A 23,590-nucleotide genomic window follows, 5' to 3' on the forward strand; every position below is an offset into this window, starting at 1 on the left:
ATGTCTCCCTTGCACAGGGACGAATGGTAGAAAAAAAAATACTGTCCTACTCTGTAGGTAATGTGAAATTTTAAAATGTTTTCATAGATCATGCTTTTGAAGTTGTGTCTAAAAGTAGTTGCTCAACGAAATCCATTCATATTTTCTCTAATTTTTGTTCCTTAGAAAATTTAGGTTTACATGTTACATTTAGGTTTATGATCCACATTTAGGTAAGTTTCCTACACATCAAGAGGTTTAGGTTGAGTTTCATTGTATTTTTTTGTTTGTTTGTTTCTTTTTTCTTTACACATTCACATATCCAATTTTTCAATCATGATTTGTTTCAAAAACTTTTGATGCATTTAAACTATATTTTCTCCTTTCATCAATTTTACACAAATGGGTTAATGTATTTAAATCTTCATCACCCTAATATCACTCTTTATTTTTTTTTTACATATTTTCAGTTGTAGATGGGCACAATGCCTTTTATTTTATTTATTTATTTTTAATGTGGTGTAGATGGAACACAGGGCTTCACACATGCTAGGTAAGCGCTCTGCCACTCAGCCACCACACCAGCCCCCTAAGCTCACTCTTAATTCTGTTTCTGCTCTCTCACCATGTCACCTTTCTTAGCTTTATACTCTAAAATTTCTTAAACTGAGTGTCTCACCCATTGTCTCAGTTTCCTGATCTCACATTGAATTGATTTTCCAAGTTTTCAATCAGTGAAATTATTTGCTAAAAGATAGGGTATGAGTTGATAGTCAATTCTAAGGGATCACACTACCCGAAAGCAGTAAGGAGGATTGCCACTGCTCATTCAGATCAAAACTATCATTAAGTATTATCTTGCCCACCAATCTTTAATATATGAAACACCATACCTTAATGTAAGTAATTTATATGTTTACAAATAAAAGATATTTGGTTTCAGAGAGTAGTATAGGATTTTAAAAACCCTTAACATTTTCCTTTCAGTTTAAATTCATTTTATTTTTAATTAATAACATAAAATGTACACTTTTGGGACTATCATGTAATGTTTTGAGTCATGCATACATGGTTAAATGTTTAAACAAGGATAAATATGTCTGTCACCTTGAGCATTTACCATTTATTTATAGTGAATACATTAAAAATATCTTTTTTATAATTTTTTGAAATATACAATGTTATCATGTAGTGTCACCCTTTTATTTGATAGCACATCAAAAATTCTTACTCCTGTCTCACTATAACCTAGTGCCCAGTGATCAGCCTCTACCAATCTGTCTCTCATCCTTCTACTCTCACCAGACACTGGTAACTACCATTCTACTCATAAATTTTTATGAAATCAATTTTTATATTCTACAAATGAGTGAGATCATGCAGTGCTTGTTTGTCTGTGCCTGGCTTATTTCACTTAATGTTCTTCACTTCCATCCATGTTGTTGCAAGTGACAGGGTTTCCTTTTTCTAGGTGAATGGTATTGCATTGCATATATGTACCACTTCTTTGTCCATTCATCAGTTGATGGACATTTAGATCTCTTCCAATCTTAGCTATTTTGAATAGTGATGCAATAAGTATAGGAGTACAGATGTCTCTTTGACTTATTGATTTTATTTCCTTTGGCTAGACATCCATTAGTGGAATAGCTGGATCATGGTGTAGTTTTGATAAATTTTTGAAAAACCTCCACATTTTTTTATCATATTGACTGTATTAATTTACATTCCCACCAACAATGATCAAGTGTTCACTTTTCCTCGTGTTGTTGAAAGAACATAGCAACCTTTGTGGTATAATTGATTGCTTTTACTCTCTACAGGTCATCTGTGAGCAAGCAATAAGATCAAAACCATGCAACTATTAAATCAGTCTCAAGTATCAGAATTCATTTTGGTGGGACTGACCAGCTTTAAGGATATAGACTTTCTTCTCTTTGCACTGTTCTCAATTATTTATTTGGTAACAGTTTTAGGGAACCTTCTCATTATATTTACTGTGTTTTTAACCCCAAACCTGAACACCCCCATGTACTTCCTCCTTGGGAATCTCTCCTTTGTGGATATGTCTCTTGCTTCCTTTGCCACCCCTAAAATGATTGTAAACTTGATAAAACACAAGAAGACTATTTCTTTTGTTGGTTGCTTCACTCAGATATTTCTTCTCCACTTACTGGGTGCAACTGAAACAGTACTATTGGTTTCCATGGCCTTTGACAGATATGTGGCCATTTGTAAACCCCTACACTACATGACCATCATGAACAAAAAACTGTGTATTTTGCTTGTAGTGATGTCTTGGTGCTCAGGTCTCCTTCACGTAGGACTTCAGTTACCCTTTGCAGTAAATTTGCCTTTCTGTGGTCCCAATGTGGTGGACAGCATTTTCTGTGATCTCCCTCTGGTTAGCAAACTTGCATGCACAGACACCTATTTTGTACAGGTGGTCATTGTTGCTAACAGTGGCATGATCTCCATGAGTTGTTTCCTCATTTTGCTTATCTCCTATAGTTTAATCCTTACAACCATTAGGAGGCGCTCTTCTACTGGGCAGTCCAAAGCCCGGTCCACTTTGACAGCTCACATCACAGTGGTGATAATCTTCTTTGGTCCATGCATCTTCATCTATGTCTGGCCCTTCAACAACCACTCTGTGGATAAGTTCCTCGCTGTATTCTACACAATTATCACTCCTATCTTAAATCCACTTATTTACACCCTACGAAACAAAGAAATGAAGACAGCCATGAGGAAACTCTGGAGAGCTCTTGTGCATTCTAAAGAAGATACTTAGGTTAAAAGCATGATTACAGAGAAATGGAGTATTGTTCAGATCTCTAAAAATAGACATATCCAAGTCATATACAGAAAGGCAAATAAAGCAGCAAGATTGTAGAAGAAAGATATCTGATAATTTTTGAATGTTTAACCAATGTAAAATTAATTAATAACTGATGTTCAGTGAGTTATAACAATTGTCACAGAATTCCTTGTCTGTCAGAGAAGTTTGATGGATATGTATTTTAGCAAGGTACTAATAAAGTTTGCCACAAAAGGCAAATAAAAACAATCTTCAGAATGTCTGTTATAATTTTCTGTACAGTTTGAGTGATTTGGCACCTAAAGATGGTTTTCTGTCTTCTCCATGACATTAGTGTCTGAGTCACAAGTCACATGTGGTACTTTCTATAAAGCCAGAAATGAAGTTGCACCATCTACCTACTCAATCAAAGTCACTCATTTTTCTTGTTGCCACCAATATGAGATTTTATATATTCATCTTTATGACTATTAATAAAATGAAATCTTACTGCCATCTTCCTGACCTCAATATTTCAATTTCATAGACCTATACCCTGACTCCAAATATAAGGTTATAATTTTATTAAAAAAAAAAAAAACCTGGATTTTGGAAGCAATATCTATCTATCTATCTATCTATCTATCTATCTATCTATACTTGTACCAAGTAATGAACTCAGAGGCTCTTAACCACTGAGCCACATCCCTAGCCCTTTTTTTATATTTATTTACAGACAGGGTCTCACTGAGTTGCGTAGAGCCTCGCTAAGCTGCTGATGTTGGCTTTGAACTCTTGATCCTCCTGCCTCAGCCTCCTGAGCCCCTGGAATTATGGTGTGTGCCACTGCACCCAGCTTGAAAGCAATATATTTGTGTGTGTGTTCTGTGGTCCAGCCATGAGCTCAGCCGACATAGAAATAGAATCCCTGACTTGAATCCCGAGACATTTTACCTGCTCTCTCTGACTCTTTGCTTGCTTCAAAAGCTTCTGTGTCTCCCATACCATTACCAATGGGCAATGGGAGTCCGTGGTCCCAGGTATCACTGTTACTACCTCCTGAGAATGCATATCTATAGTAGTGTACACCAGCTTGTGCTTCTGGCCTCCATTGCAAGGCTTCCCAAGAACACCACTCATCTAATATTCATACCACCAAGAGTAGTCCTTGAATCCAGACTGTGTGCCAAGAGGGCTTCTCTCTGTCATAACATCCTTAATAGCAGACAAAGAGGCTGGAATGATGTTAGCAGCCATCACCACTAAAGACCCTAATCACCACCACTGCAGAGTTCCACTGTGTTAGTCACTGAAGGTCCCTGCAATCTTCCTCAAAATCAACTTCAGCTGAGGGAGGGAAGTAGAGTCAATACCACTGTGCACCCATGGTCGTCACAACAGTTTCAGCCGACCCAATAGTGCCCTAGCACCCCACATAGGAAAGTGTCTTTCCCCACTGAAAGCAGCATGTGAGGTCTGGGAGAGGTGAGGGCTCCAGCAAATGCAAGGCAAATGCAAAGCAAATGCAGCAGCACATGAAAACCAAGAAGACACACCTCCACAAAAGAACTCAGTAATTTTCCAGTATATGACTCCAAGGAAATAAAGGCCTAGGACCTACCAGGCACACAATTCACAATACTTGCTTTAAGGGAGCTCAGGAAGCTTCAGTGTATGTATCAATAATTTAACAAAAAAAATCAGAAAAACAATAATTACTAAAAGTAAATTTTGCAGAGCAGTTGAAATTATTTTAAAAACTCCAGAAATTTGTTAAAGGATTCATGACATATAAATGATTTAAATTACAACATCGAAAACATAAAATGTGGGAAAGGGTAGAGTAAAATTGTGATTTTTTTTAATGAAAATCAAAATAAAATATTTATCCACCTAGAATGTGTGCAAATGGAAAACAAAGAGTTTTGGTGTATATACTTATATCAAGAAAAATAAACTAATTCAAAACTGTCCAAGGAAACTAGAAAGTCATTCTATAATGATAAAAGGGTCAATTCAATATGACAATGTAACAATTATGAATACATACACCACCAACATTGAAGAAAAATTTTGAAGTGAGAGATAGAATGCAAGATGCACCACGTACAAATTAAATAAATAAAACAAAAGTATTGTGTCCACCTACAAAAAACAAAACAAAAAAACAAAAACAAAAACTGGGGTTTTCAGTACTATAGTTTCAACAATAGATACATCATACAGACAAAAAATCAATACTGAAACATCAGAGTTAAGCTACACTAGAACAAATGGACCTAACAAATATATACAGAATATTCCATCCAAGAGCAGCAGAACGCATGTTCTTCTCAAGTGTATGAAGAACATTCCCCATTATTAGATCATGTGTCTGGCCACAAAACAAGTCCTATAAAATTAAAGATATAAATCATATCAGGTATTTATTCTGACCAAAATGGTATAAAACTAGAAATCAATAAGTTAAGGAATTTTAGATAACTTAAAAATGAATGGAATACCTAACATTATCCTAAACAAATCAAGGAAGACAAAAAAAGGGGAAATTTGAAAATATTTTTAAAATAACAAAATACAATCTACCAAAATACATCAACACAATCAATACAATACAAAAATACAGTCTACCAAAACTAACAGGATGCAGCAACTGCAGGTATAAGAAAAAAGTTTATAGCCATGAAGACCAACATTAAAAAAAAAAAAAAGAAAAGGAAGAAAGGCCTGACAGCCTAACGTGACATGTAAAAGGAACTAAAGCAAGAACAATTAATTCCAAAGATGGCAGAAAGATAGCATTAAAGATCAAAAAGGAAATAATGTATAGGCCTGAAAACAATGAAACGATCAACAAACCAGAAGTTGATTTTTTGAAAAGGAAAACAGAACAGAGAAACTTTGAACTACACTAAGAAAAAGTAAGATTCACAAATAAATAAAAGCAGACATTGTAGCACGGAAATATAAAGGGTAACAAAAGGCTACTATGCACAAGTATTTACCAAAAAAAATGAATAATCTAGAAAAAATGTATAATTCCTAGAAACCACATACCAAGACCAAATAAATCATGAAGAAATAGAAAATCTGACCAGATCATTAGCAATTATGGAGACTGAGTCAGTAATAAAATGTATTCCATCATAGAAAACCCTAGACCTGATAGCCACACTGTTGAATTCTTTAAATAGAAAAAATTATTGATACTTCCCAAATTTTATTTTTTCTCAAAAGAATTGTTGAGATGGAGTATTTACAAACTGATTTTTAGAGGGCACCATTATCTTTCTAGCAAAGCCAGACTAGAACACTGAAAGAAAAAAAAAATTAGAGTAGTATTCAAAATCTGCTACAAATATATATTAATCAAAAAAAGCATGATACTGGCATAAAAAGAGATCCATAGCTCTATGGGAAAGAGTAGTGAACACAAAAAGAATTCCAAGCCCAGCAGGGTGGCACATGCCTGTAATCCCAGCTACTCAGGAGGCTGAGACAGGAGGATCACAAGTTCAAAGCCAGCCTCAGCAACTTTGCAAGGCCCTAAGCAACTCAGTGAGACCTTCTCTCTAAATAAAATAGAAATAAGGGCTGGGGATGTGGCTCAGTGGCTAAGTATCCCTGGGTTCAATTCCTGGTACCAAAAAAAATTTTTTTTCAGACACTTTTGGTCTATTTATTTTCAAGGAAGGTAATAACAACACACAATGGGTATTGTTTTTCTATAAAGAAATTAATAATGAAATTAATAATGAAAGAATAGAAATACATATAATGTTAGCACAAATCAAATGATGATAACATCTGTGTCTATTTTAATAACATGAAACATATACTTCAGAAAAAAGAATATTACCAAAGGCAACAGAAGGTCATGTCTCCCAGAAATAGTACTCAATGAATCAGGATGACCTAACAATTTCAAATATGTATGTCCCTAATCACAGAGCTGAAATATGGGAAGAAAGCTGATAAAACCACTAGGAGGAGGCACAGACAGAAAATTATAATCAAAAGCATCAAAATCCCCACTGTCAGTAATTGATTAAAATTGATAAAAATTCATTGGAGCTGAACCAATATTACATAATTGATGTTTATCCAACACTTTGATCAAAATATTAAATTTTTCTTTCTTTCTGAAGTGAACATTCATTTGCCAAGTTAGAGAATATTCCATGCCATAAAACACTCTCAATTAATTTCAAAAGTATCCAAGTTACCCAATTTTGTACACAGATGTATGAAACAGCTCTATTTGTAATATTCCCAAAGTGGAAAGAACACAAATATCCTTCAGCAGATGAATGGATAACAATAAGCTGGTCTTTAAGTACAATGGAATAGCATTCAGTAACAGAAAGGAAATGTTCCACTGATGCAAACCCTAACATGACAAATATCAAAATAAATATGATGGGGGAAAGAAGTTAGATTTAATAAGAGTTCAGATTCCTTGAGTTCACAGACAATTGGTTGTCTATGGAGGGAGGATGTGTGGAATGATTGGAAAGAAGTTATCCAGGGACAAGGAAGTTTTGGGGACTGAGGCCCATGTCACTCTTTAGATGCTGATGGTCTTTTAATGGCGATCTGCATGTGTCCAAGCTTACTAAATTGTACATTTTTGCCAGGCACAGTGGTGCAAGCCTGTAATCTGAGCAGCTTTGGAGACTGAGGAAGAGAATTTGAGTTCAAAGCCAGCTTCAGCAACTTGATGAAGTGCTAAGCAACTTGGTCCTTAACAACATGTTTGTTACCTTCTACTCACTATTCCTCTGCAGGGAGCCAACAGAGCTTAGAAATGAGCAAATAGCTCCATTGTGAGAATACCTCTCCCTAATTTTTAAACATCTGATTCATTTCCCTGCAGGAATTTTTTTTTTTTAAATAATAGTTTTTCGGATTACCACCAGTGAAATTTTAACAATCAGGTGTCCATCTTGTTTCTGGGCTGAGGTCCCAACTTCTCTGTGGGATTGAGCCCTATTTGCCTATCAGGGTGCTGAGTGACCCATTCACCTGATTTCCCAGGCCACTATCATTACCAGTTGTGTTACCTTGACTCATCTGAGAATTAGACTCATCTGGAATTAAAGTGTACTACCCAGCAAGAAAAACAGAAGTGATCCATGAACAACTTGGAGACAAATCTAAAGTATAACATGTTCAGCAGAAGACAAAACATAATAATAAATTCTATAAAATTTAGTTAATAGAAATTCAAGTGGAGACAAAGCTAATATTTAATGATAGAAATGAGAAGTCATTATCTCATGGTATTGCCTGCAAAATGGTCCAAGAAAACATTTAAGATTAGGAGAAATATTTTTTAGCTTGGTAAATGTGGTGATTTTGCATAGGAAAAATATACTTAAATCTATGTATTTAAAATGTATATTATTTTTCAAATAATAACAGAAATTAAAAACATACTAGTAAAAAGAAAGAATAGAAAACCAACAAATATAATGGCTTAAAATGTGTTCAGGGCAGTACATTTTCAACAGTCTTGGCAATAAAAGAGAAAATATTGGCACATGAGTAAAGGATGCTAATTACTAAAAAGCAGCATCTCTCTGTGTTTCTTTAACAGAAACCTCTTTGTTCTGTCTCCTGGGGGAGTTTCTAGCCAGCTCTACATTCTGATAGCCATGGTCTAATTATGAAATTCTCCTAGGCTAAAGCAGGCCTAGGGGAAAGCAATTCTAGGTTGGCTGAGCTTAATAAACATCTTGTTATTTGTTTTTCTTATTCTCATGTAAGTGTAGAGCACAAATCCTGCACCCTTGCATCTGTGGTTGGTTTTGTGACTTAATTTGGCCAATGGAATTCAAAAGGTGCTCTTTGTGACACATATTTCTCCCTTCTTTTCATGAATTCTTCTTTTCAATGTGACATTGTCATTCCTACATTCAAAAGCTTGATTCTGTTTCTCTATTCCTTTATGTTTTGAAAGGCTTTGTACCTGCTTCATTTAATAGGATATCAGACATGGAGTTCTTTATTTCTCAAGTCTAAGTATTAAGAATCACTGAAAATTGTTCTTTATGTTTTTAGAAAAAAGAGAATACCAGCCTTCACAGAATCCCCCACAAGCCATCCTTAAAATGAGAGTGTACATAAAGAGAGAAGACCTAAAGAATTAAAGAGCACAGAGAGAGTTAAAAGGTCAAGTCATAACACAGCTTGTGTGCAAGGTATGTGATGTGAGCTCTGGTGACCTGCCCAGCCAAATTCACGTGGAGGAGTGACAATATATAACAGATGAAATGTTGCCCAACTCACGAATCACAAGCAACAATAATAACAAAAGATCATCATTGTTTGTGTTCCTAGGTTAGGGGGTGATGTTTGTGGAGTTATAAATAACTGAAATAGGAATAGTTACTAGTGTTGTGATGCTGCTATAACAAAACCCAAAATACATGATATAGGTTTTGGGATCCAGCAACAAAGAAAGACTGGAAGACAGGTGAGGAATTAGTTTGTGGGGCTTGAAAAACAGTAAAGTTATTATTTTTAAAAGTGCAAAGAAGCAGACTCTCTTTTATTATGATGAAATGTCAGGCAAAGTCACCAACATTAATATCGCCTATGGAAATGTGCTCATTTTTAAGTATCTCATGATTTGATAGAAATATTACACATTTATGCATACAGAAAGTCATTTTCTTGTACACTTTTATTGTACATGAATTAGAACTTGGTAAAGTACTGATAAAATACCATGCACATGCTGGTATTCACACTGACATTGATCTTCAACTTACATTTCTGAACATTTATCCTTCACAGACACATGTAAACATTTAGGCTTAATTACTGTAGAATGGATTGGTATAGGCAAAATATGTAAATAACCTTTATTTTCTTATTAGGAGATAATGTTTAGAGAATACATTCATAAAAATGAATAGTAAAAAGGCATCTAAAGAGTTGGGAAACAGTATTAATTGGAAATTTTTCAGATACATTTTAAGTGAAGAAATGAGGTCAAAATACTACATAAGATATATCTCAAGTGTATGTTTAAAAGGGAAGAAATGCTTTTTTCTGCATCTATTGAAATGATCATATGATTTTTATTTTTCTTTTCCCTAAAGTGATATAACTAATGGAAGAAAGAATCAGGAAAATGATTCAACAAGTTGAATTGGTCAAAAAAAAAATTTGGAGCTCAGAAGATGGCAGAGTGAATCTAGGCAGTGCCCACAACTACACCATAGTATAGAAACAAAGTCATGATGAAACAGCTGACCAGAGAGGTGGTGACAGAGTAATTTAACACTCTAAAACTCAATATTGGACAGCTTGTGATTTGGAAGGACTTGGAATGTGATTACTGGAGCAGAAAACAAATGAGGAAATTCCTTGACCCAGAACCCTGACCAGAATTGGTGCAGGTAGGGAGAGGGAAGAAAGAGAGAAAAAGGGAGAAGAAAAGCCCATGAGCTTACTTTCTTAAAAACAATTGGAAAGTCCAAGTTAAAATGGGACATGGGCTGCAAAGACAGTGAAGGAAATCACACAATGAAGTCAAACAGCACTGGGTAGGGCAGCCATTTTGTGGAGTCCACAGTTAGTCAGCCTCCCTAGAAGAAATTAAATCAATTCAGTTCTCCTGCCCTTAAAGATAGAAACAAATAGAGTCATAGAGAATGTCTCTGAAAAGGGTTGCCTTGGTTATTCATCTAGAAGAAACTTGTAGAGAGAATCACCGCTAACTGAAGGCTAACAAGAACAAAGAGTGTCAGGTGAAGTTGACCCAAGAGCTAGTCACTTCCAGAGAGCGCTAAACCTAACCAGAGAGTGCTAACCTCTCCACCACCTCTGCAGGAGCTCAAGGAAAGATGGGCCAACTGATACCCTACTAAATCACAGGAATGGGTAAAATCCTGGTAATCTACAGCAACCAGGTGGAGGCTTTTGTGCCACAGACAGAAAGTTTGCATTCACAGGTCCCCCAATGACAGACAACCACCAACCTCTGAATGGTGCCACAACAACAAACCCTGGCAGAGAAGAGTCCATGCTCAGCATTCAGTAGCAGTCAGTGACAGCCCTGGGCACCCACACCAATAGAAACAGAAAGCAGATGCAACTCCCTTCAATCATACAGACTTAGATCCCTGGGTTGACTAATAAGCACTGATTGGAGAGAAAACTGTAGCAACCAGAGAAGGAAGCTCCTGTGCCCCAGCATCTCTACGCGAAGGTTCAGATCTGTAGGTTCCTGAGACGAGAATTGACTCAATTCTCATTCAGATGAATGGAATCACCCAAAGACATTTCCTGAGCATAATTCAAGCAGTCAGCAGAGAACTACAAGCATATACAACAGCAGTAAACCTCAGAAAGAAGCTTATAGAGGAGCATTCCACAAACACCAGAAACCACCTAGTGTGCCCAGATCCAAGTCCATCGACCTGCAACCTATGAGCTCAACAAAGGGCATAAGCCCTACACTCCCCCATGGGGTCCCGAGTGCCACTTCAACAAAACTATAATACCTTTACCTTAGAATGCCATGTGCCAAACACTCCAAAATATACATGGTGGAACCTGCATGGAAATTGACAGTCCTGGATACATGGAACTTTCCTTCAAGAATGGCACACAAGTTTATACCCCCTAACAGGAAGTAAACTGACTGCTCTGTCAAGGAAAATTGAGGGACATGTCCTTTAATCCACCAGAAAGCTAGTATGTATTTGGACACACCAAAGACCAGAATGAGACTCCTAGACTTGTATCAGAAGGGAGTATGATCACTACCTCCACATTCAGGTAAACTTAGAGGTAAAGCTGAGGAATGATAAGCATCTTCCAGAGGTCTCAAATCCTGATGAAATTCAAATGAGAAAGACTCAATAAGAAATCTCCTCAGCTCAGCATGAAATATTTTAATTGTTCTAGTGTCAGTTTTGATCTTACATATATTACTTTTAGTATTGAATTGATGGATTTTCCCTTATTATTTAATATTGCAGTCCTCAATCCAATTGATTGTATGCAGAAGCATAAAATGTCAGGGCCAGTGTATGAACAAATCTCACTAGAGGTCTAGTCCATTAAAGGAGAATCAAATCTGAATTAAAAATAAATCAAAATGACAGGAAATAATAAATCATCTCTCTATAATAACAAAGAATGTAAATGGCCTAAACTCTCCAATTAAAAGACATCTATCGACAGAATGGATTAAGAAACAAGATCCAACCGTATGTTGTTTACAAGAGACTTACAGGCAAAGACACCCATAGGCTGAAGGTGAAAGGATGGGAAAGGACATATTATTCAAAAGGAGACCGAAAGCAAGAAGGGGTAGCTGTTCTTATATCTGACAAAGTAGATTTCAAGCTTAAATTTGTCTCCTGAGAGTCAAAGAAGGTCAATTCATACTGGTCAGGGAATTATACCATAAAATGATACAATGATTGTATCCAAATATTGATGCACCTATATACATAAAACAAATCTTACTCAATATAAAGACTTAAATACATCTCAATATAATAATACTGGTTGATTTCCACATACCTCTCTTACCAATAGGTAGGTTATACAAACATAAACTAAGTAGACTCAAGAGAATTAAAAAATACTATTAATCACATGAACCTACACATATCTATAAAATACTTTGTCCCGTCAAAATCAGACTCACTTTCTTCTCTGCTGCACATGAAAACTTCTCTAAAATAGATCATATTTAGAAAACAAAGCAAATCTTAGGAAATCCAAAGGGAGAGTGAGAAAGAGAGAGAGAGAGAGAGAGAATGAGAGAGAGAGAAATTACTTGTATCCTAATAGGGCAAAAGGAAATGAACTTAGAAATCAATAACAGAAAGCATTTTATCATTTAACACATGGATTTTACAAATACAGTTTTGAATAAAGAATAGGTCCAAGAAGAAAATGGGGGAGAAATTACATATGTCCTAGAGACAAATGAGATCAGAGACAAAACCATAAAGAGCATAAAGGTGAATCTAAGAGAAAAGTTAATAGAATTGACTGCTACAAAAATAAAACAAACAAAAACAAAAACAAAGAACTCAGAAAGATCCTCAATATATAAACTAATGTTACACCTCAAAGCCCTAAGAAAGACAGAACCAACTAATTTCAAAATCAGTAGAACAATTAATTCCAAAATCAGTAGAACACTGAACATCAAAGCCAAACACAGTGAAATTAAGTTTTGAAAAAAAAAGGAATCAAGGGAATAGAATTGGTTTTCTGAAAAGATAACCAAGATTGATAACCCTTAGCCAAATTATGCAAGAGAATGAAGAGAAGACCAAAGTAAACAAAATTAGAGATAATAAACAGAGTTGGTTAATTACATTTTTTGATTTGCTGTGGTGAAACAACCTTGCATGCCTGGAATGAAACCCACTTGATCATGGTGTACCATCTTCTGAATGTATTTTGGAATGTGGTTTGCTAATATTTTGCAAAGGATTTTTTTTTTTTTTGTCTATGTTCATCAGGGATATTGGTGTGTGGTTCTCTTTCTTTGATATGTCTTTATCTGGTTTCAGTATTAGGGTGATACTGGCTTCATAGAACGAATTTGTGAGTGTTTCCTCCCTTTCTAGCTCATGAAATAATTTGAGGAAAATAGACTTTATTTTTTCTTTAAAGGGCAAGAATCAGTCTGGGTCTAGAATTTTCTTTATCAGATATCTCTTAATTATGTTTCCATCTCAATTGCTTGTCCTACTGGTCTGTTTAGATTTTCTATCTATTCATGGTTCAATTTGGGTAGATCATACATAATTGAAAATTGATCAATATCTTCCATATTTTCCAGTTTTGTGGAGTGTAAATATTTAAAATAGTTCCTAATGATCCTCTAGGTTTCAGAAGTATTTATGGTGAAGTCTCTTTTTACCCTAAAGAATGAAATTATGGTGTTTGTTGGTAAATGGATGGAAGTGGAGAGCATCATGCTAAATGGAATAAACTAGACTCAGAATGTCAGAGGTTGAATGTTTTCTCTCTAGACCAAAATAAGTGGGGGAAGGGATAGTGAGAATCTCATAGAATGGAAATCAGTAGTGGAAGGAGATGACCAGAAAAGGGAAGAATTATGAAATAAAATTGACAAAATTATGCTATGTATATGTGTAAATACCCCACAGTGAGTTTCACCATTATGTATATTTATAAATCACTATTTTAAAGAACTACAAATAAAAAAAATGTCAAAAGGGTGAAAAAGAAGTCACTAGATCACCAATAGATTTGAGCCGGAAGAAGAAAGAACCGGTAAATGTGAAAACATACCGATAAGAAATTAATCTCAACAGACAGAGGAAAAATCAGGAAAAACTTTAAAAGTCTCAGAAAATATGGAATACCAGTAAGTGTACCAACACGTATGATATGGAATATAAATTTTGGTTTCTAGGTTGCTCTGTTCGTCTGAAAGTGATCTTATTAACTCTAATAGTCAGCAAAGGAATATTACAGGTTTAGGAAGATAGATAAATAATGTAGTTCATACAAACCAGGCTTAAGATATCTTCAAACTACCTTTGGGAAAGTACAATGGGAAGTCAAAAATAAAAATGCTTGTATAGACCAGAAATAAGGAATAAAAACAAGAAGATAATGATATTACCAAGAGTTCAGTAACTTTGGAAAGCAATTACTATGCCAAGAAATGGGATAAGCAAAAGAGGAAGTGACATTACCCCGAGCTTACAGCTGCTGTTGGCATAGGGGTATCACTGCTGCTGTTGAACTCTGTCCTGCCACTAATAATTTTGTCACACACTTAATGAAGCTTCAGAGGCTTTGGGAGGCTTCCATCTTGCTCATTCCACTGATACTCCCACCACTATTTATGGAGTACAAAGCTGGCTTACTGTTGCCACAAGAGGCAGAGCAATGTAAGACTTATCCCTTTTTCCATCCTTCTGTTTCATATATGTGTCTTTCACTCATAGAAATTCACAGGAATAAGTTTGTAAGAGAGTCTAGCAAAAAAAAAAAATTTTAGACTCATAGCTCCCTCCTATACAAAGGAGGCTACAGAACTCATATGGGGCTAACAGAGACACAATAAGAAGGTTCATCTTTGGCTATTCAGAATTCTATTCATACCATTCTACCCTTATTTAAAAAATGGCAATATCTTCAGTCTAACAATACATTTATCCTACATACAAATGAAGATTCTCTCCCCCTCTTTTCTCAAAGTATACAGACAAAAAATTCACACTGGTTATTATATCTGTCTCTGTGTTCTAATTCAGTCATAATTCCCCATGAATTTTCTTTTTTGGCAGGATGGGGGATTGAGCTTAGGGTGCTCTACTACTGGGCTACATCCTTAACCCTTTTTATTTTTTATTTTGAGAAAGGATCTCACTATGTTGCATAGGATATGTTTGAATTTGTGAAGCTCCTGGCCCAGACTCCTGAGTAGCACACACAGGCCAGCTCATGTGAATATTCTCTAACTTGTAATTCAGCCACTTTCTCCTTGAGAAGGGAAAATGAAGGCAAAAACAAAACAAAACAAACCTGGAAATTTGTCAACAAATGTAATAAAGGAAAAAAAATCTTATTTTCTACAAACATCATTTTATTAGTGGGTACCCAAAATTAATATTCAGGGGTACCTAGTTTTACAGACTTTTGCATTCTTTTATTTTCACCCAGATTTCTGATTATGGTGTTTCCTTATTTGGTAGAATTAATCAAATTTTTATTTTTACCCAGTTTTGTAATTTTCACTTACTTTTACTACAAAATATGTAAATACAATGAGGTACTATATAACAGATTAGTTCGGGTTTCAGACATGGTATTCAAAAAAACTAGTATATGTTGATAACTGGGACCAATCTTCTTAGCTAGGAAGATCTTTTTCTATTGAATTAGAAGAAAAAAGGAGACTGAAAAGTCTTGGTGACTGTTTTCATTTTCAAATTAATAAAATACTCTTTGTTATAAATGTATGATATTTGGAAACTATGACCTAAAAAGAGGGTACAGAAAACAAATACATATTACTGTTATTAAAATGTTGATAGGAAAATATTTTGTTAGGAGGCACACATATTATAGTTAGGTGTAGGACGTGATTCTGAATATAGTACATGAAATTACTATGGTAAGTTCACTAAATTTTCTAATGCTTAATTTTGTTTCTTATTGATAATATGTAAATCATGTTCTCTATTTTCATTTTTGTGAAAATGATAAGAAATACAAAGTGCCTTATATGTGGTTAGACCTCAAAAAATTCTACTTGATATAATTTATTTTATAGAAAAACATAAAATTATGAAAAATGGAATATTGAAATGGTTTACATTTTGATAGGCAAGTCAGGATGTTTTATTGCATATATGCTTATGTGGGGAAAAGTTATCATTTCTCAAAATGTGGTTTATGTTTGGTACAAAATCATATACCTTAATGTCTTTGGATGTGCTGCTGCTGCTACTGCTTTTGATGATTACAATTTATGGTTTAAAAGGTTGATCTGGAACTCATATACGTGGTCTTTATTTTTCTTAATGCACTCTTCATGTCTTTATTTCTGAATGTGTAGATGATTGGATTTAAAAGGGGTGTAAAAATTGTATAAAACACAGAGAGAATCTTATCAATGGACACACTGTTGAATGGCCATACATAGATAAAGATGCAAGGTCCAAAGAATAGCACAACCACTGTAATGTGGGCTGAAAGAGTAGACAAAGCTTTGGAAGAACCCCTGGAAGAGCGATGCTGAACAGTAATCAGGATGATGCTATAGGAGATGAACAGAATGATGAAACAGAACAAAGAGAGTAGTCCACTGTCTGCAATGACTAACAGCTCCAAGATATATGTGTCAGTGCAGGCAAGTTTGATCATCCGAGGCAGGTCACAAAAAAAACTATCCAAAACATTGGGACCACAGAAGGGCAAAGTCACTGTGAAAACCATTTGGCTCATAGTGTGCCCCAAACCAGTGGTCCAGGAAAGAAGTATAAGTCCTGTACAAACAAGATTGTTCATAATAGTTTTGTAATGGAGGGGTTTGCATATGGCAATGTATCTATCAACTGCCATTGCTACAAGCAACATCATCTCACTTCCACCTAAAAGATGAAGGAAAAACATCTGGGTCATGCACCCTTCATAGGAGATGGAATAATATTCTCTAATTAAGTTATTGAGCATTTTAGGAGTAGCAAAGGAGGCCATGGACATATCAATGAAGGAGAGGTTAGCCAGTAGGAAGTACATAGGAGAGTGCAGTTGGCGATCCATTTTCACTACAAAGATAATCATGAGGTTACCTAGCACAATAGATGTGTAGATAATGGAAAAAAAACAAGAAAAATAAAATCTGTAATTCACGAGATTCTGTGAGTCCCAACAAAATAAACTCAGACACCATGGAGTGATTTTGTTTTTCCATTTTTTTGGCTGTCAGTATGTATTACCTAAAACAAAATCAAAATAGATTACATTCTGTGAGATAAAGTTGAGAGATTAAGGTAGATGGGGTGTTGGTATCAAGGAGTGATTTCTTGAAGTTGCAATGTGTGATTGTAGATGGACCATAATTTGTATACATCTGTAAGAGAGAATGGATGATTGTTGAAAAGAAGTTTTGGGGGGTTGTAAAGTAAATAGCAAAAAGAGAATTTAAGGTACCACCCCAAAAAGAAGCTATTGGAAGTGCGTTTGATGCCAGTACTTTCCAGTTGGTGTTTTTCTGTTTTCTTCAGGGACAGGTTGAACCTCTTCAGTCACCATAGGCAGTGGGTCCAAAGTGCCAGTAGAAATGGAAGTGAACCCCCCAAACAGGAACGCCTGTTGGCGCTGAAAGTTTCCCTCTGGCTTGACATGAGAGACGGTCCTGTAATAGTAAATTAACATTCTAGCTGTGAAGAATTCAGCTAAGAAATCTTCTCCTCATTGAAAATAAATGGATTATTACAGAATGGCAACACAAAGTCATATTACATTTTCAACCTTATGAGAGTGGTCCCACACAACTACCGAAAATCACAGAAAAAGCAATTCAAGACTTTCCTACTTGTCCCTTATCAAGATTTATTCCTTGGTTTCCACACAATGGGTCCAAACTTCCACTCAAACCTGAAGGATCACCACCTGCAATTTCTGGAGAGACAACTGAAGATATGAAGTAGTACTTAACTATTTCAGAACATAACATTACATCACAGAGTTATGATTGCACAGTAGATCTTTAGCAGTTTCAACCTAGTTTGAAAAAGTTTCACTTATTCCAGTCAGACACACTGAATGAGCACACGGATTCTGGAAATCTGGATAAGAAATCAGAAAAAGAAAAACAGTATTAGGGAAGATCTTGGAGTGTTTCACTTGCCAACAATAATTGTACTGAAAACATTTCTCCTTTGTCTAAAAAATTGCAAGATATTTTAGAAGCACTAAATTTACACTCACTTTATAGATCAAGATGAACAATAGAACACAATGTTTGTAAAATCCAAACTCTGCAAGAAATTTGGGCAAAATTCAATCAACTTATTATTCATAATGAACTTCTATCTTGTAATGCTATAATTAAGAGACATTTAGGCCAAATATGAGTGTTCTGTGATGTTAACTACTGTGAATATGTGGGAAATGTTCTTAAAAAAAGATTAGCTCTCAAAGGAAAAATTAAATTATTCATGCATATACATAGTGTTATTTTTAGTATGTAATGAATTCTATTGATTGTCAAAAAGAATATTTTGGATGAATTGAGTATGGACTAATATAGCAAAATGAATAATTTTTTACTGGTTTTTACATTTTAATGACTTTAAAACTTTTGATTCTTCCATAATACTGCCTATTTAGTCTTAACATTATGGAGAAATAATCACATGTTAATATATGTACACTTTGTGTCCCAGAAATGGTTAGGTATCCAGGTGAATTCCTCAACTTGTAAATTAGGTCAAGAACTTTCTGGGTTCTACTTGTTAGTAGTATTCTTTTACATGAATTGTAATAAAGCATTGTTCATACTGAAAAACAAGTTGAGATATTTAATATATATTCCCTTAACCCTACTTCTGAAAATCTGCAACATGCAGAAAGAGCAAAAAATATCAATGAATTAAAAAATGTTTAAGAAATTGATATAATTTCTCAGCAAAAATCATGAGAAATATTTGCTATAGCCAAAACATTTGAACAAATTAAACCCCGCAACATGTAATTCATACATACTCTAATCTTGAGAAAACTAATTATCTTAGTTGGTGAGATGGTGTGGAAGTTCCCTGTCATCTGTTTGTAATTGAGGAACAGATGTGTTGGTCCTTCATGAGCAAAGAAGAGAACCATTCTGTCTTGGAATCTATGGCTACGCTGTGCAATAGCAATGGGCATGTATGCCAAATGATTTTCTTATTGAGAAGAAAATGAAGAACAATGAAATTAGTTAGATGGAGTGTAGAACACTCACATCTAGGACTTGGTTCCCTAGTTGCTGCTGAAAATCAGATAAGCAGAGATGATAAACACAATGAATCTTTGAGACACTTGAATGTGCAGTTGCTCAAATTTCAAAGACCTCACACCTTCTTTTTCCTTAAGGTGGAACATGAATCTAAATATTTTGTTCTTTTCATGGGTGCAGGCTTCACCTACGGGCCTATGGATTTAGTAGATTGGAAGATAAAGTGCTCAGAGGTAGTATAATGGGGTTTGCCACTGGTTTCCCATTGGCCCTCTTATCTTTCTCTAACAAGAAGGTTATTATCCAAACATATCTACTAAGCCAGATGTATAATTAATACAGATATTATAAATGTAGAACTCTGGTGAACAAAGAGGTATCTGCAGAGAACGCTTTCTTACTTATAGCTTACTCTAGATAAATAAAGCAGATCCATGAGGAATGATGCCCATTTAAACAGGATTAATGCTAACCAGAAGTTTCAAAAGAGGAGATCAAGGAAGATATGCTATATAGCTAAATGGAGAAAATAATACTTGTTTTTAAAAATGAGCCAAAATTAAAAACTGGAAAAAATGTGGAGTAATTTATATCTGACTGACACTTTCTTAGTAGAAATAAGTAGGCACAAAGGAGTTTTCAAGTATGTTGAAATGTTTTAAGAATCCAGAAAGTGTTATAGTAATATAATAAAGATTTCAGAATTAATAAATACATACATTCTTATTTGGGTTCACAATATTTAAAATAAAAACACTGGCAAAGGCAATATTCATTCTTCATCTTATAATTTTGTGTGTGGTTTATAAAAAATAAATGATATCCTGACATAACAGTATTGCACAAATAAAAGTTTTAGTTTTATTGACTTTTATTTTAGAAATAATGAAATCAGTGCAAGTTCTACCTTTTGACCTGTGACTATGTCATGTAACAGGGATATTTGCCTTTTTACATTCCTACTCCATACCACTGTAGAATGACAATATTTCAAAGAGTGAAGAAATAGAGTAGAAGGATCAAAGCAACAAAATAAAAGAGGAATTATTCTCCAGACCCAGATACAAAGTGATAAGTAAGTACAATATACAGAATGGATAGATTTTGAGATCAGAAAAGAAAATTTTCAGTAAATGATAACAGAGTAATTAGCTATTGGGGAGGATGATCAGATCCCAAATCACTTCTCATGTAAACATAAATTTCTGAGAGGTAAAATAGTTATACCTGTAAATATAAAACACTAATGCTAGTAAATGCAAACATAATTTTCAAATAAAATGATCAGTAATGCTCATGTAGCATTGTCTTTAATAATCAAATATTAAAAAGCACCTTAGAATTCCATCAATAATCTAATGATTAAAAAATAGAAATATCTGTGCTGATACAGAAAGATGTATAAAATATATTACTAAGTTCAAAATGTGGTTATACTGTATATAGATTATAGTAACATTTGAATGAAAAATTTATGCATATAAATGTTATACAAATCTAAGGGAACCATAAATTCATTAAACTCTAAGCACTACTTAGCTCTAATACATTGGTTCATATAGTTTAATTAGATTCTAATTTTTATGAATTAAAACTCTACAGAATTTAGCTTCCACAATGTACCTCACAAATATGTACAATTATTTTGTGCCAAATAGAAAAATTTCTATGAAAATTGATGAGCTTAAATTAGGTTCTAGTTCTGAATAAATGCCCCCCCCCACAATGTAATTGACATTTAGCTATTAAGGACTGCAAATCAGAGAATCACTTGTTTTCTATGTAGCTATGAAGGCATTTTTAAAGCCTATAAATAATGGGACATTTGTGATGGTCACTAGCCATACTGGCTCATGATTTGTCACTCAACATGTTTAGAGTTTCAGCAGCATTGAAACCAAGGTAGATGGCTATCGATCAGGCAATTACTACAGATGGTCTGTACTGGAAATATATTTTAAATCACACTTGGAATTCTGAAAAAGCCAGGAAGGAACATGTCTCTCATTCTATTTTCCCACTAACCTTTTCAATGTATGCTGGGAGGATTGCAAGCAAAATTTGAGAAAATAGAAACAGGCAGATAGATTTGATGTTAAAATGCACCATAAACCTGGAGTAATTGTTGTGATCCTTTACATTCATAAGAGAAAATGAGAAGTAGATGGAAGAAACTCAGAGTTCAGAACAGAGACAAGTATTTAAAATATGCTGTTGAGGAAAAAGGTGATTTTCAAATTGTTGGGAAGTTCTTTGGAGAAAGGACTGTCCAGCTATCAGAGATTTAAAGAAAAATAAATTCAAATGTTTTAAGCATTAGTTCAAACAATAAAATGTCTAGATACATATACAAGTGAATATATGTTGCTTGTTTTATTTTGTAATATTGAATTAGTGAGACTTTTTAGAGAATCATGATAATGGCAGAAATCATAGACGAAAAAGATAAGCAGATTTGATTTGGTAAAAATGAGCAACCTTTCTATATCATCTAAAAACATAAACAAAAATGCAAGAGACAAAAGCTGAGCTGGGGAAATTCAGATACATATGTATGTCCTTATAAAATTCATATGAATGAGTGAGGATAATTTTAAAGTCCCTATATAAAAAATAAGCCAACAAAAAGTACAAAATGTTTAATAAAATAAACAAATCATATTTGTACAAGCGAGAAAAATAGTGTAATTTTAGTAGAAAATTATGTGAGATGCAACATAAGGTGTCTCAGTGATTTTCTTTGGCTGGGTAGAATGACAGGTCCCATTAGTTTTTTTTCTCTCTCTTAATATCTTACAAATATTCTGCAATAAAAGTGATTTACTTTTGAAATTAGAAAAAAGAAAATTTTATTTAATCAAGCATAAAAGTATCTTCAACTTTTTTTTTCTCTCCATACCTCTTTCTTGCTCTTGAAATTGAACTGGAAGGCACTGAGGCTCTTAAGGGGTTTTTTCACTTGTTTCCACTCCGTTCAGTCTTCCTTTTTTATGTTCAAATACTAACAAAATTCACATCCCTTTTATTTTGAAGCTATGTAAGACAACATGAGAAGTAGACCAATTAATGACCCTGGGAAAATCTCTCATTGTGTTAGTGAATTCCCTCACCAATTAAAAGACCCTGCAGTTGGCGAGTTAGAATCTTTAAAATCTCTAATTAGCATGTAGGTTTTTACCATAAAGTAGGGACAAAAAAAATAAGTCATTAACATCTAGACAATATACTTGTGTTTCCATGAGTAAACATGGAGATGAAAACTGAGTGTCTTTTTAAAAATAGTGTCTATTTTAAAAAGTCAGTACTATTGACTTTTCAAAGGTCTAAGGTAAGAAGAATTTAGGAACATGATATAGAAGCAAGATATTTCCCTTTGTTATAGAAAATTTCCTAGAAAACTTTGGTGGCCATAAGCATCTTTTTAAATCCTCTCTTCTGAATAAAGATCACAATTAGAAACTTAATTTGAATAACTATTTCCTAAGAGTCACATCCTTCTGAAAACGGACATAACTACCTTCATAATTTTCCTATATAACTAGTTTCTCTTGGGTTTAAGAACTCTGCTAGTACTAATGAAGTAGGATAGAAGAGGCTGGACACCTGAGGAATTTTCAGGAAACATATTTATTGACTTCAGGATTCAGAGGTGGCTCTTGTCTAAGAATTCTTCCTCTGAACAAAGATTTTGGAAATTCTTTGAACTTTATATCCAGTGGTTGTGGTGGGGGCTTAGAGATTCATATGACAAGTGCTTTCTGTTCTATCCTCTAGGCCAGACACAGGTTTCACAAGTTTTTTGTTTTTGTTTTTACCAAGAAAACAGAGATAATATCTTTTTTTACAAGCTTGCAGACTGTACTCTTTCACACCTTTTGTGTGCAAACCTGGCATTTGCATAAAAGAGGAAACTACCAGCCATAATAACCTCTGCACACATCCTGCTGATCTGATAAGAGGAGAAGCTTAATTATGTCAAGGGTCTTTTGGGTGGGCGTACCTGGTCTGTTTCACTATGCTGTGCCAGGATAGTTCAAGAGTAAAGAGAAAGAAACTTGCTATGTTCAATCATTTGATCTCTTCCATGGCAAACAAAAACTGAGTAATTTCTTGTTTCTCACGGTTGACTTACTATGCTTATTATGTCCACAAAAGACCCATACAACTATTTTGACTAAAAATGTCAAAATTTGCATTAATATCTGATCAACAATGATAAAATTACTTTGCTGTTATTGTCTCTGAATTGATAACTTCACACATTGATTACTCACATGCTCAGATCTTAGACCCTTTTAAGGAAAGAGAACAACTGCTAATGGGGTTGATGAGATGAAATAATC

The 23,590-nt window shown here is 34.5% G+C and overlaps 2 protein-coding genes and 1 pseudogene across 2 annotated transcripts; 2 read left to right on the forward strand and 1 right to left on the reverse strand.

Annotated features, from left to right (window-relative positions):
* Nucleotides 1-1,798: 1,798 nt before the first annotated feature.
* On the forward strand, nucleotides 1,799-2,773 carry LOC124977654 (olfactory receptor 4K17). Its single transcript, XM_047541361.1, has one exon. It carries the CDS (start codon nucleotides 1,835-1,837, stop codon nucleotides 2,771-2,773), a length of 939 nt encoding a protein of 312 aa, XP_047397317.1. The 5' UTR covers nucleotides 1,799-1,834.
* A 13,506-nt stretch (nucleotides 2,774-16,279) lies between these two features.
* LOC124977609 (olfactory receptor 4K13-like) lies at nucleotides 16,280-17,219 on the reverse strand. Its single transcript, XM_047541268.1, is given in 2 exon segments — nucleotides 16,280-17,131; nucleotides 17,133-17,219. Coding segments are annotated over 2 exon segments (939 nt in total).
* Nucleotides 17,220-17,732: 513 nt separating this feature from the next.
* On the forward strand, nucleotides 17,733-18,501 carry LOC124975452 (shieldin complex subunit 3-like; annotated as a pseudogene).
* The last annotated feature ends 5,089 nt before the right edge of the window (nucleotides 18,502-23,590 follow it).

This window comes from Sciurus carolinensis, chromosome 2 (genome assembly GCF_902686445.1).
Source record: "Sciurus carolinensis chromosome 2, mSciCar1.2, whole genome shotgun sequence".
Lineage (NCBI taxonomy): Eukaryota > Metazoa > Chordata > Mammalia > Rodentia > Sciuridae > Sciurus > Sciurus carolinensis.